The 12,011-nt window shown below is 39.3% G+C and overlaps 1 protein-coding gene across 1 annotated transcript in view; it reads right to left on the bottom strand.

Annotated features, from left to right (window-relative positions):
- AKAP6 (A-kinase anchoring protein 6) overlaps positions 1–12,011 on the bottom strand; it is a 420,713-nt gene that overhangs the window by 181,521 nt on the left and 227,181 nt on the right. Inside the window, exons 6-7 of the mRNA XM_006906869.3 lie at positions 7,896–7,992; positions 6,594–6,757 (exon numbers count right to left, since the gene is read on the bottom strand). Coding sequence (XP_006906931.1) covers positions 6,594–6,757; positions 7,896–7,992 — 261 coding nt within the window. The remainder of the gene's footprint in view (positions 1–6,593; positions 6,758–7,895; positions 7,993–12,011) is intronic.

The raw sequence follows: 12,011 nt of genomic DNA, 5'->3' as shown, positions 1-12,011 counted from the left end.
TTCCCTAGGATTCTGCCCCACCCAAATTATGTATTACCCAATGGCTCTTTTCACTGATGAGCCTTACAGGCAGCCTGCAGGCACCCCAGGCCCCGGGGTGCTCTGGACCTTTTGCTAAGCTATCCAGGTCCAGTACTGGTGGCAACCACCTTGGATCACAGCAGGACCTCTGCCACTTGTCTCCAAGTCTAGGACAGGCAGCAACCAACCTTGGATCGCTCTGTAGCTCCTACCAGGTAGCCCCGGGCAGTCACAGGCAATGGCTAACCTTAGCCTGTGTGGGAGGCCCCTCCCAAGGGGCCTTAGAACCAATATACCCAGAGGCTGACATCAGACCACATTAGAGCGCCACCTGATTAGCCCCACAAGTGACACACCCACAGGGTGGTCTCAACAGGCACACAAGCCTGCTGGGGCGAATCCCACTCCATGGGGTCAGCCCCCACACAGCAGCTCATGCCATGTGGCATTGCCAATTCTCACAGCCACTCAGCCTCAGTGTCAATCCCATCCATCGATATGCTAACAGCAGTCAAGGCTTAACTACAACCGGAGAACACACACAACCCACACATGGGACACTCCTGGAGCACCCAGCGTAGGTGATCAGGGAGACTCTGCCGCTGGGTCACACAGGGCACCTACTCCATAAAGCCACATGGCCAAAACTGGAAGACCTGGCAAATGTACCTAATACATAGAAACAAACATAGAGAGGCAGCCAAAATGAGAAAACAAAGAAATATGTCCCAAATAAAAAACAGGAGAAAACTCAAGAAAAAGAACTAAATGAAATAGAGGCAAGCAACCTACCAGATACAGAGTTCAAAACACTGGTTGTTAAGGATGCTAAACGAATTTAGTGAAAGAACAGACGAACTCAGTGAGAACTTTGACAATGAGATAATAAGCATAAAAAAAGACATAGAAACCATAAAAAAGAACCAGTCAGAAATAAATAATATAATAACTGAAATACACTAGAAGGAATCAACAATAGATTAGATGAAGCAGAGGATCGAATCAGTAATTTGGAAGACAAGGTAGCAGAAAACACCCAATCAGAATAGCAAAAAAAAAAAAAAAAAAGAGGAAAGTTTAAGGGACTTCTAGGACAATATCAAGGGTACCACATAACATTCACATCATAGGGGTACCAGAAGGAGAAGAGAGAGGGCAAGGGTTTGAAAACCTATTTGAAGAAATAATGACATATAAACCCAGGAAGTGCAGAGTGTCCTAAACAAGAAGAACCCAAACAGACCCACACCAGGACACATCGAAATAAAAATGCCAAAGGTTAAAGACAAAGTAAGAATTCTAAAAGCAGAAAGAGAAAGGCAGCTCGTTACCTACAAGGCAGCTCCCATAAGACCGACAGTTGATTTCTCAACAGAAACTGTGCAGGCCAGAAGGGAATGGCACAAAATATTCCAAGTTATAAAAAGCAAGGACCTACAACCAAGACTACTTTACCCAATAAGCCTATCAGTTAAAATTGAAGGTGGGATAAACAGCTTCCTGACAGAAAAAAGCTAAAGGAGTTCATCACCACCAAGCCAATATTACAAGAAATGTTAAAGGGACTTCTTTAAGAAGAAGGAGGAAAAAACCATAAATATGAATAACAAAATGGCAACGACATACCTACCAATAATCACTTTAAATTAAACAGATTAAATGCTCCAATCAAAAGACACAAGATAGCTGAATGAATAAGAAATCAAGACCCTTACATGTACTGCCTATAAGAAACTCACTTCAGATTGAAAGACACACACAGACTGAAAGTAAAGGGCTGAAAAAAATATTTCATGCAAATGGAAATTAAAAAAAACTGGGGTAGCATTGCTTGTATCAGACAAAATAGACTATAATGATGGTGTGTGTGCTGTATAGGTGAAAAGTAAAGAAATAAAGGGTAAGAACATTATAAAGTTGGCAATGTGCAAAATTTAAGAATGCTTCTTGCTTTCAGGATTTTTGGTTTTGGCCTTGAAAGGTCAACAAAAGAATGTAGGCTTTGTTAGCAGTTAGATATTCATTGAATTTTGAAATCCATCTAGCTATACACCATTCAAAAATTGAAAATACTGAAACCCTAGTTCAAGGTGATAAACTTACCAATCTATCTTAAAATAAAATGTATAATCATAAGCATATTTTCAATTCTTGGATGTGAGTGCTGAAGCTCTATTTCTAAAATTGGTGAATTCTGTTCTCTATTTCCATGTATAAAAGATCTCACAGTCCTGGGAAAACACTTTTTTAAAAAAAATGAAATACAACAAATAAGGCATGCTGCCGAGTCCTGAGGGAGAAGTTTCCCAGAGTCTTTGAATTTCCTCCTATCTTCCTTCTTTACAAGGTTTCTAAGGCGAAGTAGTCCTTTTCTACAGCCTCTCAAACAAGGTAAAAAAGAAAAATACCCCCTAGATATATTCTTTAGATTTTCTATTATGCTTCTCAAGTTCCCAGTAGCTTCTGAAGTAAACCTAAGGTGAATTCTGTAGTTATTTTTTATTATGTTTTAATTTTAGTTCCTCTTTTAGGTCTAAGATGAAATAAATGATCATAACTGCTATCCTTAGAGATGCATTTCATGGCACAATTCATACATGACCTGTGCAAGGTCAGTCATAGAAAGAGGGCTGACATGATAGATAACAAGTCAAATCTACCTTTTAGTCTTGGAGAACTTCAGAGTAACCTATTTAAGCTTGCTCTACTTAGTGCAATGCAGCAAGAAAATTTTCTATTTCTGTGTAGGGACCTCACTTGGGTAGTGTCAATCAGAGACATAGGAAGAGTTACTGCTCAAATCACTGATCATTCGGGGTCATTTTTTGCTACATCACCAGCCTTAGTGCAAATAGTGACAAGCCGACCTAAACACTATCCACAAGACCCCGGGTTCCAGCCACACCCCATGTTTTTACACCACTAGATCTTTGCATGTGCTCTTCTCACTGCCCATTATTTTCACGTTGGCAAAAATCCCTCCCCGCACTTAAAACGGCAACTCTCCTGTAAATCTTTCCTTGATACCACCCCCAATTCGGGTTTGTTATTTCCTTCTCTGTATACTCATAGAAATTTGTCCCTATCTCTATTAGAGTATTTATCAGATTCTATTTTAATTATTTGTCTGCTGTCTCCAGAATATAAAGGCTTGTACATTTACCTTTATCTAGGAGTTACTGTGTGCCAAGCACTATTCTAAGCATTTTAGATATGTCAGCTTGTTAATCTGCATCGCAACCTTTCGAGGTAGATATTAACATTACCTCTATTTCACAAATGAGGAACCTGAGGCACAGAGAAGTTAAGTAATTTTCTCAAGGACACATACCTAGGAAGTGTCAAGAGTTGAACTCAGGTAGTCTGACTTCAGTCTGGGCCTCTCCTATTATTTTTTGTGTTTGCCATTAGGACTAAGGAAAGTGGTTCATAAACATCAAATGAATAAAAAGAATGATCATTCTGATTTCTCCATAGCTTCCTAAGCTTAAATTTGGAAATATATTTTGTCTTAAAGTTGATTTTGCCTTCTCTCTCTACTATGGATGAGTTCTTTCATCCAAAGATAATTCAGCCTAGACTGGGGAAGGAAAAACTACTTGGGAGGTAGAAGGCCTGGACTTTTGCTAGCTCTACTACGTTAAAGTCTCAGACTCTCAGTACCTCCTTCGGGTTCCACATCTGTAGATACCTACAAAGCCTCACCTCATAGCTGCTTTTAGATGTACCGTGTGCACAGTATGACATGAAATGCTTTGGAAGAGAAATACTATTAACAAGAAAAACACTTAAGTTATTCTTTGTAAACTGACGTGACTCAAGGAAGACATCTGCACTTTGGGGATGATTCAAAGAAAGAGATTGTTTTTTTGTTGTTGTTTGTTCAGAAGTGAAGAACGCAAATCATTAAGAATTATATGTCTTTGTTTTTCCTCCTAATATTTCAATTCTTATCTCTTTCATGTTGTGTGAGGATCTCGTCTTCCTGAGCATAACGTACCCTGTAGGAAATGGGTCTTCTTAGAGCCTGTGGCACTGGTTTCTGGGAGCTTGTGAACTGCAGATTCTGGGACCCCACCAGGAGGTTCTGATCCATCTGAGGCAGAGCATGGGCAGGTAGTCCGTTTTTTGAGAAATGTGGATATTGACTCTCTTTAATAATATGTACTTCCTCCTCACTGAGTTATCTTCGTTATTCCATCTCAATACCTCCCCACAAAATGAGCCGATTTTAAAGAGTCAGATTCAAATTGGCCCTAGTGAACAGAGCTACTCATTTTTGACATAGGTCTTTTAATAATTTAGGTGATGCACCATCTCTGCAGTTCCACTCTGGCGCACGCCTTCCCATCCTCACCCCCACACACTCCGCTCCACCCCCTCCACGCTCTACACCATGCCAAGAACAGGTTTTTATGCTGCAAATCAGCGATGTCGTGTCCCTGCGCACTCCAGAACCCTCCCCCTTGCTGACCGCAGGCCACTCGGCTTCCCTTGCGCACTCCTCCTTCTCCCCCTGGTTGCACTGGCTTGCTCACAGAATGCCGCTTCCCGAAGGAAGCCCTCCGTGATGTCCCAACCATAATCGCTTCTCCCAGACCAACTGCTCGTTGCTCCCTTTTCTTCTACGGCACATCACAGTCTCTAAAGCCATGATTATTAGATTTAAGTCTTTCTACCCACTGCACCACAAGCTCCAGGAGACAGGTATTGAGGCTTATTGCTCACCACCATACCCTGCCCCAAGCAATGCCAGTGAGGAGCAGTGCTCTAGGTGGTGACAAAAACAGGCTCTGGGGCCAAAGGATCCAGCTTCAAATTCTCGCTCTGCTCCTTAGTACCTGTGTGATCTTAGGCAAGTTACTTAACCTCTCTGGGCCTCTATTTTCATCCGGGATTAGAAAAGGTCTGACTTACAGATTTGTTGTGAGAATTAAATGAAAGAATACACAGAAGTGCTGCAGCATACTGTCTGGCATGGGGAATGCAACCAATACAGGATAGCTTTTAAAAAGTAAGCACTCTGTATATTTTCGTTAAATAAATAAAACACAATGGAGTTTTCAGTTGTGTCCTTTCTCTCATCACCACCACCCCAGCCAAAGCATTAGCCCAACCAACTTCTCCCTGCAGCCTGGTCCTTAAAAGAGCTCCGCTTCTGCCCTGAGAAGTCTGCTGAGTACACTCTCCATTCCAAATATTATTAGTTCCAGCTTTGATCCTTTCATCACGTCACTTCCTAAAATATGTGCTCATGTGCCAAGCCACCTCTCTTCCTTCCTTCAAGTATTTCCTGAAATGTGACCTCCTCCATGGAACCTTCTTTAAGTGGAACTGAGCTCATCATTCCACCCTCTGTTTCCAACAAATAAGTTAAAGGTTGTTGTTTGAGGTTCCAAAGCTATAAATCATCTGAGCTTTTTGCTGGCTGAATGGTCTCACCATTGCAGGGCAGTTTGGGTTTCTCCTCTGCCTGCACTTAAGAATGTGAGTCTAAGAGGGCAAAGGGTTTGTTTTACTTGCTCTGTACACATTTAGCACAATGCCAATTCACATGTATGCTGAATAGATGTGACTTGATGATGATTTAATTACTTTGGCCATACCAGGAATAGAACCTAGAACCCATGAACCCTCAAATCTGTTTCCCTCATGTTACAGTATATTCTGATGCTGAGTCTATTACGAGACTGGTTTTCTGCACTTGCTTTCACAAAAGAACAAATACAAAAAAAGAAAAATTACATGAAAATGTCAAATTAATAAAATTATTTTCCATATCGTGAGTCTACAGATACTTTTAGAACACTGTATTAAAAGGTGCCTCATTTAAAGTTTAACTGCATATGCTTTATGGGTTATTTTGTAAGTCTAAAATGAATAACCCAAACATGTCAATACTCATTTTTAAAGTACTTGTTGTATTCGGTGCATGCACCATTATGGAGAACTTACACTCAGAGCAAAAAGATTTGTAGCAAAGCATATGACCTTCTTCCCACTACAATGACCATCCCCTAATTAGGCAATGCATCTGATAGTCATTAACAGGAATGAGATAATGAATCACTTTCTCTCTTCTTTGTTAATTTGCTGTAACCAAGCGGCTAATGGATGTCAGAGCTGAGTGATTGCACTGATTATAGTGATTTATAGTTGCAACAAAACAATTTAAAACCATTCTGATTATTCATGTTTAAGATGCTTTATGTTTTGTTTACTAAATGTTTTATGTCCCTCTTTCTTCCATCCCTAAAGTTCTGTCCCTCTCCTACCCTGCCACTTTTCACAAAAAGACCTGTTCCTAGAAAACTTGAAAGTTGTAGAATTTTTTTTATTGTTTTAAGCTAAGCCATTTCATTTTGTTTACATCTATCTACCTACCTACTTATCTATCTATCTATCTATCTATCTATCTATCTATCTATCTATCTATCTATCTATGCAGATAGATATATAAACTTTACGCAGTAAAAACTAAAAGCCTTATAGGTGGAAAGAAAACTTCAGTGGTACCTAGTTCAAAAGAAGACAGAAATAAGAGGAAATAAGGCAAACTTCAAGCCACTTACCTTGGGGCTTCCAGTCCCTTCCTCACCCTCCGCAGACACATCAGTAGCCAGAATCTCGGCTTTGATGGTATCCAGAGCCCTGAGAATCCAGCTGTGTTGCCGTTTGATTTGCCTCTGCAGCTCCTTCCATTGACTTGCAATCATCCGCAGCATGTCCTTTAGTCCTTCTCCAAAAAAAGGAGAAAGCACAAGTTATGGACTTGACTGCATTGGCACCATTATTATTTTTTTATTTAGTAAATTAGATGGTTATTTCAAACAGTAAACATAATTTTAAATGACAATGACCATCACCTGCTGTAACAGCACTTGTCACACAGAATAGAGACTGGGAATTTTTGACTTGACATAAGGTATGAGGACTCAAAAATGGTATATCCACATAGATTCATGGTTTGGAATTGCCTTGGATTCAGTAATATTGACTAAAAAAGTGCATGTGGAACAAAAATCCCAATGAATAAAAATTATTAACTATAGCTTCACATTCCAAATAAAAGACCCTGTGTGTATCTGTGTAGAGACTTAATAATGATCAGAAAAATGTATGGAAATAGGTAAAGTTATTTCAATGAGAAATTCAGTAAATGGGCCAGAATTAAGAGAGCAGTCTTTAGCATTAGCGCATCCAATTAATGCTGCTCTTTTCTTATTTAGCTGTGGTAAGCTCAAAGCAAAAGCCAAATTGTAATTCATCCTGTCTTATGGTCTTTTACTACCGGGATAAGTATAACCAAATGACTAAACTATTTTTTATTTACAATCTGCTCCTCATAAATACATTAAAACTGGGGTAAGAATTGGTTTAAGGCCAAAACTCTGCTAATGCAATGACCAGCAAAGAACATGCAAAACGTACATGTGTATGAATTGGCAGGGAAATAATCAGGCATCTCTAGACTGCCAGCCTTATATCTGTAATGATATCTATAAGTACCTCAATGCATATGCATTATAACTCCACGCACAATTCTCATTCATTATCTTAATGTTATTTCCAGAGCACCTACATCAAAAAGCATGTCAATGTGAAGTTTTCAGGAATGTGATTTCAATTGAAACTCAGGCGAACAGCAAGCCCCAAATAAAATGAACAGACCATTTGGAGGCAGTATTTCATCTTATAAGTATCACAGCATTGTATGCAGTATATGAAACATTTATAAATCTTGAAGGTCAATCTGATAATGTAAATATTAATAATACATAAGGAGGTGAATATATGCAGTAATTTACAGCAATGCTTCTTCATTCTTAATAGTCTGGAGACATAAAGACTTGCAATATTTCAGGAGGATTTACCTGCTTTGTGAGATGCAATAAGCTCGAGAAGTTGGTGTCCTTCCTCCTCCACAGCTTCCTTGAGAGCACAATGACTGTCTACATTCAACTTAAAACTCTGCAAGGAAAAATATGAGCATCAAACCCTGGCAAGGCAGCTAAACATAAAACATCCATACAAAATTACTTGCTACTTTTTATCAAGAAACAAACGGTCCAATTCACCCAATAGACAAACTAATTTGCAATACTAAAAGCTATTGATATTTGAGATCCGGGCTCAAAATGTTTCCATTAGATTAGCAGAGTGCATCTGTTTGGAAACAGCTGACAAATCTAGAAATTCATCAGGTTTTTATGAAAAGTCACATCCCGTAGGCTATATCAAGAGTAGCAGTATTCTATAAAATACACTAAATTTCTACCAAGACATAGGAGCTCTTTTCTTCACTTTTTAAAAATGTTAGTGATAGCACTATGTATGAAACCATAAGAAAACCTGGTAGTATCAATTATATTAGCCTTATGTGAACATATACAAATCCATTAATATAGTAGGGCTTGATTCAGCTCTTGTTTCTCAAATATCACACAAACCATAGAATATCGAGGTGGATTTAGGTGCTACACTGAGCAGTCGAATGCTTTTCAAATCGTTGATGTTTAAAAGTTCGTTCCTTACAATGTGACACTGCTTTATAAATGAATAAATCAAGCATATCAGGGGCATTTTTCACTCGTGATAGCCATCCAAAAAACAAAACCTGCTGTCATGGCCGAATTCCAACTCAGAGCCATTTCTTTCAGGAAGCCTTCCTTAATGCCTTACGTGAAGTTAATTACTCCCCTCTCTCTGTTACCTCTGCCTATTATACCTGCTTCTACTGTAGAAATTGTCATTCTGTATTCTGCTTTATTTCTATACTGGGTTACCAAATTATAAGCAATTTGAAAGAACTGCCAGTTTCACATTTATCTCCAATTCATGTCACACACAAGGTGTTCGATAAATGTTTGAGGGAAGAGTGGATATCCATTGAACTGGATCAATAGTACTATCATTTCAATATTTAAACACACACACACACACACACACACACACACACACAGATGGTTTTCCAAGGATTTTTCCATCTCTGGAATGTTATAAGTGGTTTCTATCACAGGAGGTCCAACGGAGAGTAATCATAGTAGCCAATCTGTTGAACCAATGGTAAATCTTCAGGATAAAAATCCATTCCGTCACTTCACTAATTAGAATGAGCATGGATTTTGAAATATGACAGGCCAAATTTTGCTCTCACTAAATATCTGCTGAGCAAATAGCTGTATGCACTGCACTGGACTTAGTATTAAGAATATTTACAAAAGTTTGAGATGATACAGTCCCAATTGGAATGCAATTTGGATGAAAAAGATTAAACAACCACAAATTGTGAAATTGGGTATTCACTTGTTCATTCATTTAGAAATCACACATCATGCCTATTCTGTACAGTGTGCTGGGGAAGAGTGATTCAGGGGGTATATGGCATGGCCTCTGGCACCAAAGGGCACCTGAGCGTGTCACTAGGAGAAGGAAGTGCATCCTGAGTCATCTTGGATGTCCAGTGGTGAGTCGGGGCTCTCCTTTCCATAATGGAGAAAAGGGGTCATTTTAAAGCTCAGAAGAAAAAGGAGAGCATCGAAAATCAAAAGAAGCTGAAAATGAAGGCGATAAAGACAGACATATCAGGCCTTAAAGTATAAAGATAAGAATTTTGACTAAAAAAAAAAACTGACTCCAAAATCCATCTGACTAGAGGCACAAGAAATAATAAAGTTCAGCCAAATATGACAGAAAGTGACAATATTAGGTTTCCCCATGGGGGTTCACTATTTCTTGTATTATCCTCTTTCAGTTACAGGTATTTGGTTGAATAAAATAAAATATGGCAATGTATGGGAAGTCTGATGTTCCTGGCCAATCCACACAAAGCGTAGCTGCGTTTACTTCTTGCCATTGCGGTGGAAATTCTCAACTCTGAAGCAATACCATGCAGAATAAGGTATGTGCGTTTCAAGGAGAAGGGACAGGGTAAAGAAAAACACACGAGTTCAACCTCCTAGCACCAAAATTTAGGAAGAAACCTATTCTAGAGATTTCCTCATAACTGAACATTTATCCTGCTGCTCTCTTTGATTCTCTATTTACTTACAACGAACTTGTGCTGAATGGCTGGTAATCATGAGCTTCTAAAGAGGTACATCAGGCTTACATCTCAGAGCAAAAGAGAACCTAAGGACCTGTGAGTAGGTTGAATAATTGGACATAACCAAAGCCAAGAGTATAGAGTAGATGCAGCTGGATCTGGTTCTGCCTCAAGATGGTGGGGAAGTATTTGATTAGGAAATTGTGAAAGATGAGGTATTCATTATTAGGAAAAAGATAAGCCGATAAGCTTGATGCTGTAGAAAAGAACCATTTAATATCTACTATCCAAACGCTGCAATATTGCTTGATTTTCAGGTGCACCCATTAACCATTAATGATATCAACTAAGTAATTCCCAGCGGGCCTCTGAGAAGGCAGCCAAGCAGGCAGAGCAACAAAACTGTCCATGAAGCTCCTGGCTGCTAAAGGATTCTATAGTAGGTTCTTCCCATTTGGCCCCCACCTCTTCCCTAGGGAAGGAAGCTTAGACAAAAGGGTTTTCTTTTCTTTTCTTTTTCCCCTTGAACTTGGTACTTGGACATGTTTCCATTTTTGTGCTACTAACATATTTCCTCAGCAACACCTATGGTATATACTCCCTCTGCAACCTCCATGGCACTCCCTGAAAACGCAGGGCATTTTATGGAGATTTAATTTACGCCAACAACATTGCCATAGACAGGTAACACAGTCCTATGTCATCGATTATGTGAAATTCCATAAATATGAGTGAACTGGGCTCTGTGGGACACCAGATCTTTTTTAGTGTCTTTAAAGCAGCATGTAACGGAATATCTAGAAGAGAATAATTAAGGAAATGGAAAATTCAGTGACTGAGACAAAAGACTAGATTATCAAAAAGATAATACATCAGAGGTTGACCAATGGGCATTTCCATTACTGTGACCTCGAGCTTCGCCAGCTTGTACAGATCGAGGTATATTATTCCTCAGCAGGATCCAAATTTGGGTAAGCATGCTGATTGTGCTTTGATCGTGATCAAACCTTACAAAGCAGATAAAATACTACATCTAATCCTATTCCATTCAAATTTCTGAAGAGCTCCATCTGATGGGCATGTGGAGGTCATGTGGATATGAAATGAATCCAAGGACATGTATGCCTTGATGGACAAAGCTATGACAAATGCGAAGAATGATTACTCATCAGAGATAATAATAATAGATGTGGATATCCTGGTACAGGAAATAGTGGGAAAGACCAAAATCAAATTCACAGGCTTGAAGATCCAAAGTGGCTCAGCCTTAGCAGCATCATATCATGAACACAGACTTTCCATCATGCCCATGGAATACTGTTTGCATCTGCTAGGTCCACTGAGGTCCCTGAGTTTTATGACTGTGAACAGAGAAGCCAAAAAGAGTTGAGTCTTTCCTCACTTAATTTTAGCCTTTTTTTTTTTAGCATAAATTAATATAATAGATGTTTATTGAGCAGTCTCTGCCAGGCCTACAGATACAAAAGTTAACATTACAAAATCTTGGCACACACAGCTTATATAGTCTACTGGGTAAAAGAGAGAAGAGAGCAAGTGGCCACATATGACCCTGCAGAGAGTAAATGTGTAATTAGGGTTTGGTATGTCATATAGAATGGTGGGGCCTTAAGCAAACCGAACAATAAAATACCTTGCTCAATGAGACTTAATTTAAATATGTATGTGCACGTGTGTGTGTATATATATATATGTATGTATATACATATGACATATACATATATATATATATCATGGTGGTCAAGTGAAAACAAGACTGTGGGCTATATTCCACATCAGTGTGATAAGTGCTGGGTAGGTGCTGTGGGAGCCCAAGCTGGGATCCAGGTTCTGCAGAGCCTGGCAGGAAGCTCTTGGAGAAAGGACTAATTTGTATGCAGGCCTGGAGACACCCTTTATTGTAGCAGGAAGCAGGGAGCAACTAGCA

The sequence above is a fragment of the Pteropus alecto genome, unplaced genomic scaffold (genome assembly GCF_000325575.1).
Source record: "Pteropus alecto unplaced genomic scaffold, ASM32557v1 scaffold171, whole genome shotgun sequence".
Lineage (NCBI taxonomy): Eukaryota > Metazoa > Chordata > Mammalia > Chiroptera > Pteropodidae > Pteropus > Pteropus alecto.
Note: the sequence above shows the minus strand (reverse complement) of the source record. Positions and strands in the feature narration are given on the sequence as shown.